Genomic DNA, 11890 nt, shown 5'->3' with positions numbered 1-11890 from the left:
CAAGCTGTGCACATCCGTTGAATGTAAAAAACAAAAAAAAACAAAGAATGAATGACGTATGTTGTCATTAGCTGTCGGACAGCTCCATGGACTCAGAGCGCTGCTTCTTCAGTTTGTCTGCGCAGAAACGAAATGACTCCTGCGGGACAACAAAGAATGCATTTTTAGTCAGTAAAAGGCTAAACTAGACAAACTTCTCCAATATAACTGCACCTCGAGGTTGTGTTGTGTTGTTTCTGTCAGAATCAGTGGGTGCTGTGTGTAGTTGTGTGATTCCTGCCCTCTGGGGCAAACTAATAACCAAACGGTCCAAACAAATCCTACGCTCACCTTTCATCTTACAAACCATATTAATTCACAAATAACATATTTACTCGTTCCCCCTCCCGTAATTAAGCACAGGCACCTCTATTTTTGGAAGGCGAGTGCTTTTAGAAGATTACCATTTCTCCAACAATGTAAATTCCCTTATTAATGGTGTAATTAAAGTTGATAAATAACAGCTGCTGTGTACAAGAAATGAGGCCAGATGTGAGCGGCACCCCAAATCTCTCCTTATCGCCTCTCTCCGGAGACTCTTTGTGCTGTGGTATCAGCAGCGGCCGTGGGACCAGGAGGAAGAGGCGGAGTCGAATGAAGCGCTACCTGAGATTGCTTTGGGAGAACTTCAATGGTGCGCCGAGAGCTTGCATGAGAGGGAAGGGTTTGTAGATGGCTGGTGAACAACACCGAAGCGGGGATCTGACAGACTGTCAATAATACACAAGAGCGTGAGGTGGACTCTTAGGGTAGTGTAAAATTAGGAGAATTTCAGGTGAGCAATATGAGACAAAACTGGACTAATCAGTTAGTGCTTGACAAACTTCAAAAATGGTTATTAAATAAAGAAGCCCCGAAAAATCACAATGCCCACACAATGTGTACACAGCACTTGTGATTCATAAAGTGTTTGGAAGTGGGCAATTTGATGCATAATACGTCAAGTAAACACATTTACATTACCGTTCAAAAGTATGAGGTCAGTATGATATATAATATATTCACAATATAACAATATATAAATTATTCACAACATTTGTGATGATTCTGCTGGAGATGAAATCATGAATATCACAAAAAATCCGAATGCGCTTACAATTTGGCCATCGAGTTTCCAGAATAAACAAATGATTCCTCACAAATATTCAGTATGCATTAAATGGTAAAGATCATTGATGATTACCGGAGGCTCTTCAAAGGGAACAAGTTCTCCGGGTTCCTTGTATATAAGCGCCAGTCTCTTGAGGGTCAACTCATCAGCCTTCACCCCCTCAGCCTGCATGCATTCGTACCAGAAGTCCTTGTCTAAACCTGTTGGGAGCGAAGGAGAAAAACATGCAGCATTTCATTCTGCACGTATCAGGCCTCATGAAATAATGATGCTGTAGAGGTCTCTAAGTACTGAAACGTGTTGAAGTTCTCACGGTACGCTGGCTAAAGTCACCCCTCATTAGAACACGTGTTTGTATTAGCAAACGTGCCTCCTGTGAGTCAGTCAATGCGTTCTGCTTGTTGCATTTTTAATTGGCAGACTATTAACTGACTAGTTTTGCTATGTGAATAAACAGTGGGTGACTCGAACAGGCCAGTGAGATGAATCTTTCTTAGGATGTTTTTAAAAAGACTCATGATCAATAATACAGTCAATCAACAATATAGCTAATTATTATATATATTATACTTTTTTTTCTATTTTTAGATATTTTAAAAAGTAATGTATTCCTGTGATGGCAAAGCTGAATTTCCAGCAGTCTTTAGTGTCACATGATTCTTCAGAAATCATTTAATATGCTAATATGCCGCTCAAGAAATAACGGTTCAATTCAATTCAATTCGGTTAATGTTAGTTAATGTATTAATTAACATTAACAAACAATGAATAATACATTTATTACTGTATTTATTCATCTTCGTTAATGTTAATTAATGAAAATACAGTTATTCATTATTAGTTCATGGTAATTCACAGTGCATTAACTAATGTTAACAAGCACAACTTTTGATTTAAATAATGCATTAGTACATGTTGAAATTAACATCAACTAAGACTTATAAATGCTGTAGAAGTATTGTTCTTGCTTAGGTCATGTTAACGAAAGTAGTTAACTAACATTAACTAATGGAACCTTATTCTAAAGTGTTACCGAAATATCTCTTAGTATAATTATTTATGAAAACAGCCGAGCTGCTTAATATTATCGTGAAAACTATTTTTTAAAGGATTCCTTGATGAATTGAAAGTTCAAAAGAACAGCATTTATTTGAAATGGAAATCTTCTGAAATATTACAAATGTCACTTTTGATCAATTTAATACATCCATGCTGAATATAAAACATTTTATACAAATAATAATAATAATAATAATAATAATAATAATAATAATAATCTTACTGAGCCCAAACTTTTAAACATCTAACCCTAATTAGGGTTGATGCAAAGAGTGGTCTTACCATAGCATTTCACCAAACAGATATTCTCCTTCTCTGTGAAGTCAGGAATCTGCTCAGACAGAACCTTGATTTTAGCAGCCTGCACAGGAAGGAAAGTACAGCGCCTTTTGTCAAATACTGCAGGAGTGTACTGCACTTGATCTTGTGAATACTGAAGTATGTGAATTCATCTGATGAAAGTTCAGAGCATGAAGACTAGAACAAACTGGGTTTGTTTACCTGCCCTGGATGCTGAGCCGCTCGTAACATGTATGTGAACATTACATCCTTCTGCTCGCTGACAGCCGCACAGCGCTAAAGCAATCAAAGAAGCACAAGTGACCTTAAAACTCTCAACACAAACATTTACTGCATATAAAATGAGTGTGTGTGTGTGTGTGTGTGTGTGTGTCTGCCCTTGAGCTAAACATAACCCCTTGCTATAAAAACAATTACTTGTATTTCCTGGATCCACACAGCAGGCAGTTCAAAGAAAAGGGGAGCGTATGGAGGTGTGTGTAACAGCATGATAGAAGCGTGTGTTTTTGAACGTATCCATCTTCCATTACATCCTTTAGCACTCAGTGCAGCGCTCTATAGTTAAGGGTTAATTATACCGGTAATAAGGGAGTCAGGCAAATAACCACTTATTTCTTTATGAAAATTAAAATGTACAGTGTCCGCCCAATTTAAAGTACAATTATCTACACTTAGCCGTATAAAGGCTTTGAATTGCATCAACGTGCTCCTGAGCTTTCAAGCGCCAGTGTGCAATTTACGCACTCTTTAATCAGGACTATATAACACATGTTAAATTACGGCATGTGCCGTATAGAAACTGTAGACCATTGGAAGTTTCAACAACCTTGAGCAGCTTCGTCAGAAAGAAGATATTAGCAGGTATGAAGAAATCAGGCAGTCCATGAATATTCTTGTCATATTAAAGTATATTCATTTTACTTTCCAGGTTTTTCACTTTCTCTCTGGTTTCATCGTGCCTCAAAGTTGAATCAGTCTTGTAGTTAGTGTGTAGTTTCATGGTTTAACCTTTAAACAATCTCGAATATTCCCATTGCAGGTGCCTTGCTCTAAAAAAAAACATTTTTCATGTTGTGCTTGCCACTATGCCACAACTACTGCTGATACAGAACAGCTTAATTTGTAATGGAACACCCCATCAACCCCCCCCCCCCCCCCCCCCCCCCCCCCAAAAAATGCCCAAGTTGTTGTGAAAAAGTCCAAATGTATTTGGAAGGAAAGCATCATTCTGTCTCGTGTGTGTTAGTAATATGTTGGTCTTTTAAAACATCAGGACTTTCCTGTGTTTTCTCTGGGTTCAGCGGCAATGAGGTCACATTACAAGCCAGTTGTGAAAGCAGTGTGTTTCTCTTGCGTCTGCTGAATTAAAAGCGGAGGGGTCAGGGAGGCTTTTAACAAGGTGCTACAGTATATTACATGAACGGAGACTGAGGTGGGCAGAGTGCCTTCACTACAATCAGAGCAATTAAAACTACAGCGCAGCAGCTTCACTCATGAGAGTTCCTCTCTGATGCGATTCACGACCCCTACAACACGGCCTAAACGAATATGCTGACCTAAGACTTTATGTAAAATCGTCTTTTGATATTAAGCATTCCATCTCAGGGATGCTGTGACGCAAAGCTTGTTATTTCGACAATCTCAACGGATTTTACTCATTCTTGGGTTTAGTGGTACCTTAATGCAGCCATTTTGTTCCTCAACTCGCTAAAGTGCTTTTTGAAAGAGGGAGAGGAAAGATCTTACTTAAGAGTATCTAAGCGTGCAAAAACGACTGAATGGTTAAAATATGAGACAGGGAGAGGTCACAAAGAGCAGCGATGACTTGAGATGGAATTGTAGTTAGTGACAGGCTCAACTAGTTCCTCGAATTAGATTCAGCAATTTAGCAAGGTCACTGAGCCCTCATGCATATCTTGGTTTGTGAGAGACAGAACCTCCAGGAGGAACTTGGCCTCTTCTGTCCTGCCCGTGTCCAAGTAAATCAGGAAGAGGTCTGTAGCGGCTCTGTTGGAGGCAAAGTGATTGCAGAGCCTTTCCACCATGGCACTCACTGAACGTAGAGAGAGATGTCAATCAATCACATGCTTTGACAGTGATTACTACGTTACAACACATCAGTGGGTGCTGTAATATTTATCCTTTCCACAAACTCAAAAACAAGGACTAGAAGTCCATTCAGAAGTACACAGAGAACACAACTGTGTAGCAGTGGCTCTCAACCTTTTTGACTTCAAGAAGCCTGTTTGAAGACTCCTCTGCCACTTAAGCACTATTTCAATGTCCTATTTATTTTTAAATAGAACCCCTTGTAATCAAACACCCACCCACTTGACTTACATGAAATAATCGTCCATTTAGTCTGCACCATTAATGTTCTATGTTCCAATATAATTAAGGGACAAAATCAGGTCGTTATATTTATTTTTCCTCATTGTATAGCCATTTAACTCTAATATGTCAGACAAAGGGGGTTGGGAGTTGCTTGCAAACTACGTATTTTAGGTAATTTCTTAAATATTTTAATCATATTTTGCAGCACCTTTAAAAATCGCAAAAGCCACTGTTGCAAAGGGCTTTTTTTTTTCAAAAAATTATTTGCTATGATTTTCTCCATGTGTTCTCTACAGTACTTTCAAAATGAGGCCTGGATGAAAACCCATGCCTTAATCTCAAGTACTGAACTCCAACCACACATCTGTGCTACACACATGAATGATTAATCATTCCAGTGGCTGGTGTGACAATTTTCCAAGTGACCACTCTAATGATTTTCACCTGGTTTACAAAATAAAAAAAAGGTTAAAAAAATAAAAAAAATTTTTTATATATATATATAGATTCAAAAGAAGCCCTTTTTTGCATCCAAAAACGATAACTTTAGTCCAAAGAGCATAACTAAAGAAAGGCAAGGAGGAAAAAAAAACCAAACCACTTGAAAATTTCCATTACATTTCTGTGTCCCTACCATCCCCGACCTTCATTTACAGAACAGTAAGTGCATAAAACTTTAATCGGCCACATTAATATTCCTAGCCCAGCCAAAGATTGTCATTCCCCACCATTTCCAAAGTCTTGAGACAGTGCAGGACAGCGGAAGAGCAAAGCGTTCTGATCTCACGGCTGATTGGGCGGCTTCCTGTTAGCACAGCTTCATCCTGTAGGAGTGAACTCTGACCCCAGGGCGGACCTAAACAACAGTGACACATGTGCTGTGTACGCCTGAGCCAAACTGACTGGTTAAGAGGAGAGATGGGGCTCCGGAACCCGGCCACCACATTAGTGCGACCCATTGTGAATTATTCAGACTACATAGTCATAGCCATCACAGCATATTTGAGCCTTTAATAATAATGGGTGGAGAGCGGTGAAGGGGATGGAGGAAAGGTAAGATGAAAGAACAGAAGATGAAATTGAGGTGTGAGAAAAGGCCACATTAGCAGATGGTCCTTTTTAGCACAATAAACCTCTGATGACACCAAATTGTAAATCAAGGTCAAACCACAGAAAGGCCACATTTAATTTTATTTACAGAATCAAGGGTGCTTCATTTTTTTTTTTTTTTTTTTTTTTTTTTCACAAAAATAACCAGGAAAAGTTTGCGTGGGTTGAATCTAATCTCGCTGAACAGAGAGTCTGCTAATGCTGCCATTGTTAGAAACCCTGGGCGTGTGGTTCAGAGTTTCTGAGATAACAATACATCTATAATCAAGTCTTTGTCACAGTCAATCACAGTCTTAACCTCAGTGTCATCTGCTTCCCTCCAGCTGCCAGGGACGTGCTGCCAATCTAACTTAAAAAACATCTGAATGACTGCTCATCTCAAGTATTGTGAGCCGCTGTAGTATATGAGCCAATGAGAGTCTTGTAGAGACTTAAAAATAAAAAAAACATTAAACCAATGTTAACGACCCCAAACTTTGTCTCTCCATTTTATTTACTTTCAAGCATACATTGTGAATCAGATCAGAGAAAAAGTAAAACAAACATTGCACTTATATGACCTCTTGAGAGAAAGAGTTCATAAGCAATAATAACAAAGCTTGCTTAAAAAATAAAAATAAAAACCTTACTTTTTAATATGAGAGAGAGCAGTATTGTTGACAAATAACATGCTGGACAGCTTGATGGAGCCTAAAGTCTTCACCAAGGCCTCCACTTCCTGGATGTCCTGTGTGTTTGCTTCACTAGCGAGACCTTGGACCAGTCGAGTGATGGCTGGCTAACTGACTGGGCACCTGGTCAGCCTGTAACATGCCCTTAAGAGTCCCCAAGGCATCTGTGAGCAGGGAGAGACCATGCGGTCAGGTTTAATAAAAAACCTCAGGCGTTCACCTGAGAGATGATGAGGAGGTTGTTGGCATTGTCACTTAAACTGAATTCAGGAACATGATCAGTGGCACTGAAAAGACAACAGGAAGATGGGTATTGATTGAACACAACTGTAGATTGTGATAAAGCAAAGTGTGTTGTAGGATCAGGTGTTTTTATGTATAACGTACATGATGTTGTGTATGTGTGTAGATGCTGAGAGTCATTTCTTCAGCGGTCGTCTTTAAATTGTGCGCATGAATGTGTGTGAGACTGAACAAATCCAGCAAATCTGGATCCTCTCTCCCCTTATTCACCACTTAAACCTCAATCAAAGTCTTCTTTTTTTTTATTACCCTCACTGACCAGATTAATCCGGCCGCCCAATTGAGCATCAGTCGCTGCTCCTTATCTCAGCGGCGACTGGCCAACAGCTGCTCACACGGCAGATTCAGTCAGAGTTACTCTTATCAATCCTAAGAAAATCCTTGTGTCCTTCTTACTCTCATCTATTCCTCTAAGCGCTGGACAATCCCATCCCTCACTTCTCTCTTCCATTCCCAATCCCCTTAATCTGTCCTTAAAGCATCCTGCTAGCCAAGACCAACATCCGGCCAAACATCTGCCTGAAGTCCACCACACACACACACACACACATATACCTTCTATGCAATAAACACACTGGATATGTTTTTTTAATATACTGGCCATTATAATTAACAGTAAAGTATAGCACTGTAGCTTTCCTTACTGACATTCAGTGCCACAGCACTAAGGAAACATATGAGTAGTTTGAATTGAATGTGAGTGTGAAAATACTTAACTATAGAGTGAGAGAGATTAACTTTTTTTTTTCAGAAGTTGAGTTTTCTATGTATTTTCAAACTTTTATTGTTCGCTCGTCAATGTTTGCAAACAATGGAGTTTACATGTACAGATTTGATGTACCACTCAAAAGCTTGTAAAGTCTTGAGGTTTAAAGTACATTTGCAACAACATTCACTGAAAGCCCATGAATAAGGTCATTTAACACCCCCCACAATGTTTTTGCGTGATAGCCTGGTGAACAGACATTTCTGAATGCTTCCTGAAAGCATTCATAAGATTAAAGTGGCGATGGCTTTCTTTGATCAGGATATATAATCAGACATATAATACGACCTGGTAAAACATCAGAGCTTTATGGACATATCAAAGATCAGCAAAAACGCTAAAACATCACAAAGATCTATTACTTATCGGAAAAGGACTGTCATTTTTGCATCTTGTCAAGCTCTCCAGAGAACTCAGAGATTATCTAGCAACTCTGAAAGGGCTTAAACCATAAGAAGTGTGTTTGTGCGTGTGTTCAGCTACAAGGAGCTTATCAGCATTCATCTGTTTCAATTCAAGAAGATTTTCTGATATTGCAAAATCGGGTACAATGGCTAAGGTCCATGAGCTTAAAACCTGTAATTTAGCAACCTGCAATTTGAAGATGATCATGCAAATGTAGAGAAATTAGATGATGTAGTGCGACCCCCACAGACAGACTCACATGCTCTTGACAGCCATGGCATCCTCAATGTTGCCTTTGGCTTGGAGGGCTTTGATGAGCGTGTCATATGGAGCAGGGCCGAGGACCATGCCCATGCTACCTGCTTCCTTCAGCATGTCATAGCCCTCTGAGAATAAGAAACAACAGGGTCCAAGACTACACATAATCTACTCAGACCACTACAGATAATAATGCATATGACCATCATTTAACCATCCTGAAAATTAATCTTGAGACAGTCATACTAACTTTTATTATAAAGTAGGGCTGCACAATTAAATGCATGCGACTGTCATGCATGTCTCGTCAGTAAAGCTGGTTCTGTGATTAGTACTAAATGTTATATCGAATCACAGAACCAGCTTTACTGACGAGACAAGCATGACAATCACATGCGATTAATCATGCAGCCCTACTATAAAGCTACTGAGAAGCAATTTCATACCAATTCAACTATATAAATAAACCTGACTTGACTTAATCTAAGTTGACAACATAGTTTCCACAGTCATTTCAATAATCTGAATGTATGTGCTGTACATGTGGAAGAACTGACAATAAAAATATCTTGGGAAATACATCTGGAGAAGCTTGATGGCATACCATAGTGATTTAAAGGGAAGATGGTTTCATGGTGTACTTGCTCATGATTTGACTTCAAAATAAAAAGCTGCATAGAGAACTAACCTTGAGCTTTGCCCTTCTTGCAAAGAGACAGGACTTTAAGTCTCAGGCTGACCTTTGACCTCCTCAAACCACACCTACACATGAAATGGCCATATCAATATACTGTAAAGCTTTTTTAAAGTCTGGATAATTTAAGCTTAATTGAATCATGGTAAACAGAGATTATCTTAGGAGGACGACAACAATAAGGACTAAATGTATCTGACCAAAGAAAATGGTTCAAATACTGAAAAGTGGAGGTTTTAGACAGCCTTTGTGATGAACAGATTTTATATTGACATTGAGTGGGTCCTTTTACTTCAGGCACCTCAAAAGGCACCTCTTTGTCATTGTTTTTCAGGATATCAGCAAGCAAACGCAGGGTCTTCTATCTTGGAGCCAAATTGTCCTCTTGCATTTTCATTCAAGTTGCCTCAGCCTTTTGCCAGTCGTTGGTCTCCTTTGACAAGAAATAAAAACTAAGTTATACTGATCCACTGTTTGCAATCCCAGCTCCAACACACAAGACATACTGCAGAGGCGTAACAAATAGTGGTACATGTCATCTCTGACACACTCGAACAGCTTGACAGTCGTGTCCACCATGTTCTCAAGGGGCTCCATCTGGGGAAAGAGAGATTCAAACACTGATACACACTCTATTGATCTATAGCAAATCAGATTTTCAGACAGAATAACAGAGAAACACTGTTGTTGCTGCAATACATTTCTCTGCAAACAGAGAACACACAGAAACGTGCAAACACACACACGCACGCAGGCAGGCGCGCGCACACACACACAGACATGCACACGCACACACACACACACACACACACGCACACACACACACACACACACACACACATCTAAATTCACATTGTCTCTCCGCTTGCACCCGCAGTATCCAAACAGAATTACTTTGCTGCAAATCAGCCTCCAGGCCAAATGTAAAAATCACTCCAGCTTTCCTCAAGCCTAATCTGCTTAGCAAATAAGACCAAAATTGAACCGCTACACAGTCTTTTTGTGTGTCGCTATAAATGTAAGAGCAGCCCTGGACCTGATGCACAAAGTCCTGAGGGGAAAATCTTTCCTTAAGTAAATCCAGGATGATAAGCACCCCCACTCCTCCAATCTTCCTATATTTGAAAGCAAATCAACATACACTCACATTCATTTGACCCAAACACACACACTCACTACACAGCCAAAACCCGAAAACCTGGAGTCTGCAAAGACAGAGACAGACTTGTTTTTTTTTTTGACACATGGACACTAAATAATAAATTTGTAAATTCTTTATCAAGATTTTAGCCTTACATAGTCAATAAAAATACTAAAAAATAGAAACTAATGACCTGCTTATTAAGCATTTTATTAAGCACAAAGTTCATTTTCTACATCCTGTAATCAGAAGTTTCTAAGAGAACAGAAAATTTGTCTCAAAAAATCTTACAAAAATAAAGAGAATATCAAAGAGATTGTTTTTTTTTTCTGTGTGGTTTGCATCACTGGTATTAACATTTAGGATATACATCTATGTAAACTTTAGAGAAAAAAACCTCTGGCAAATATTTGAGACACTTACAACTATTTTTCATGCTAGCTTAATTTTTAATGTTGGGTAACAGTAAAAAAAAAAAATACAAAAAAAAAAAAAAACACGTTCTCACCAGAAAAAATAAAAACTTGGGGTTTGTGAGTCTAATGCTTCATAAAAATTAAAAAAATGGAATCCAAAGTGTACCATATCCATGGCCTTCACAAAGTTACAGTAAACAAAAACTCCCCATTGATTCAGACCTTTGAGCAAAAACATCCATCATTACGCTGAAGATGCCATCATTCTCTCAAACACAGGTCACACACTCAGAAACACTCACACACAGTGTGACAACCATTTTAATTACATCAAAACCTTAACCAGCATTTCACTTAATTACCACCATTATTAATAATCTGACAATTATAGACAGCACAATCACCTGACCAGCACTCCATCACTGCACTTAAAGTTTCTATTAGAGAGTGGAGTAAAGCTCTGTGTCTGCTAATGCTACTTAGATATCAGTGTTTTTAATTATCCAGCTCTGGACGCAAGAGAGGATGTGTGGAAAATGCTCCAGGGAATGAGTGGGGCTTTTGACCGGTCAAGCACAAGGATGCTCGACGAGCCACCATTAAAAATCAACTTTTAGAGAGTTTATAGTCGGGGGAATTCAGAGGTACAGTATAAAACTACTGCAATTACCAGAAGTAGAAAGATATGACGCTTTGTTTTCAAAGACTAATAGCATTTATCTAGAGCAGGCCTATTCAACTCTATACACCTTCCAATCAAGACTTAATTAAAAAAAAAAAAAAAATACAGAATAGATTTTAAAATGGACACAATTGAGCTAATAGTGTGCACAAGCACAGATCAACAATAATTTGATATATTTCAAGCAGTGTCTAATCATTTTCTAACAATACTGCAAAACGTGGCACAATAGCAGCCAATCAGAGAAAATATTTTGTTTCATATAGTTGCATGAGGCTGGCATTCAGTAATAGAAACTAAGCTGCTGACAAGCAATGAGGTACAAGTCATCTTGACACAGTTTTTAATTAGAGGTGGGCATAGATTAATTTTTTTTAATCTAGATTAATCTCACTGTGATCTTGAAATTAATCTAGATTAATCTAGATTAAAATGGCTCATTCGAATTCTGTCTAAGGCATTCAGAATATGTGTTACCCAAATAAAATTGACAAACAGTTAGTCTTTGAGAAGGGGTTTATCAAGCTAGATGGTGCATTAGAAAAGGGGCTCATCTCTTGTTTCCAAAATGTATCACAAAGTGCTTGAAAAAGCTGTAAAC

General features: G+C 38.6%; 1 protein-coding gene across 1 annotated transcript in view; it reads right to left on the bottom strand.

Moving 5' to 3' along the window:
* Positions 1-67: 67 nt before the first annotated feature.
* LOC113113260 (leucine-rich PPR motif-containing protein, mitochondrial) overlaps positions 68-11890 on the bottom strand; it is a 55542-nt gene continuing 43719 nt past the window's right edge. The window contains 15 exon segments of the mRNA XM_074559944.1: positions 68-139; positions 1223-1350; positions 2492-2570; positions 2711-2785; positions 4447-4573; positions 6583-6731; positions 6733-6799; positions 6834-6911; positions 8358-8484; positions 9045-9118; positions 9182-9502; positions 9553-9647; positions 9733-9763; positions 9982-10001; positions 10241-10255. Coding sequence (XP_074416045.1) covers positions 68-139; positions 1223-1350; positions 2492-2570; positions 2711-2785; positions 4447-4573; positions 6583-6731; positions 6733-6799; positions 6834-6911; positions 8358-8484; positions 9045-9118; positions 9182-9502; positions 9553-9647; positions 9733-9763; positions 9982-10001; positions 10241-10255 — 1458 coding nt within the window.

This window comes from Carassius auratus, chromosome 13 (genome assembly GCF_003368295.1).
Source record: "Carassius auratus strain Wakin chromosome 13, ASM336829v1, whole genome shotgun sequence".
NCBI lineage: Eukaryota > Metazoa > Chordata > Actinopteri > Cypriniformes > Cyprinidae > Carassius > Carassius auratus.
Note: the sequence above shows the minus strand (reverse complement) of the source record. Positions and strands in the feature narration are given on the sequence as shown.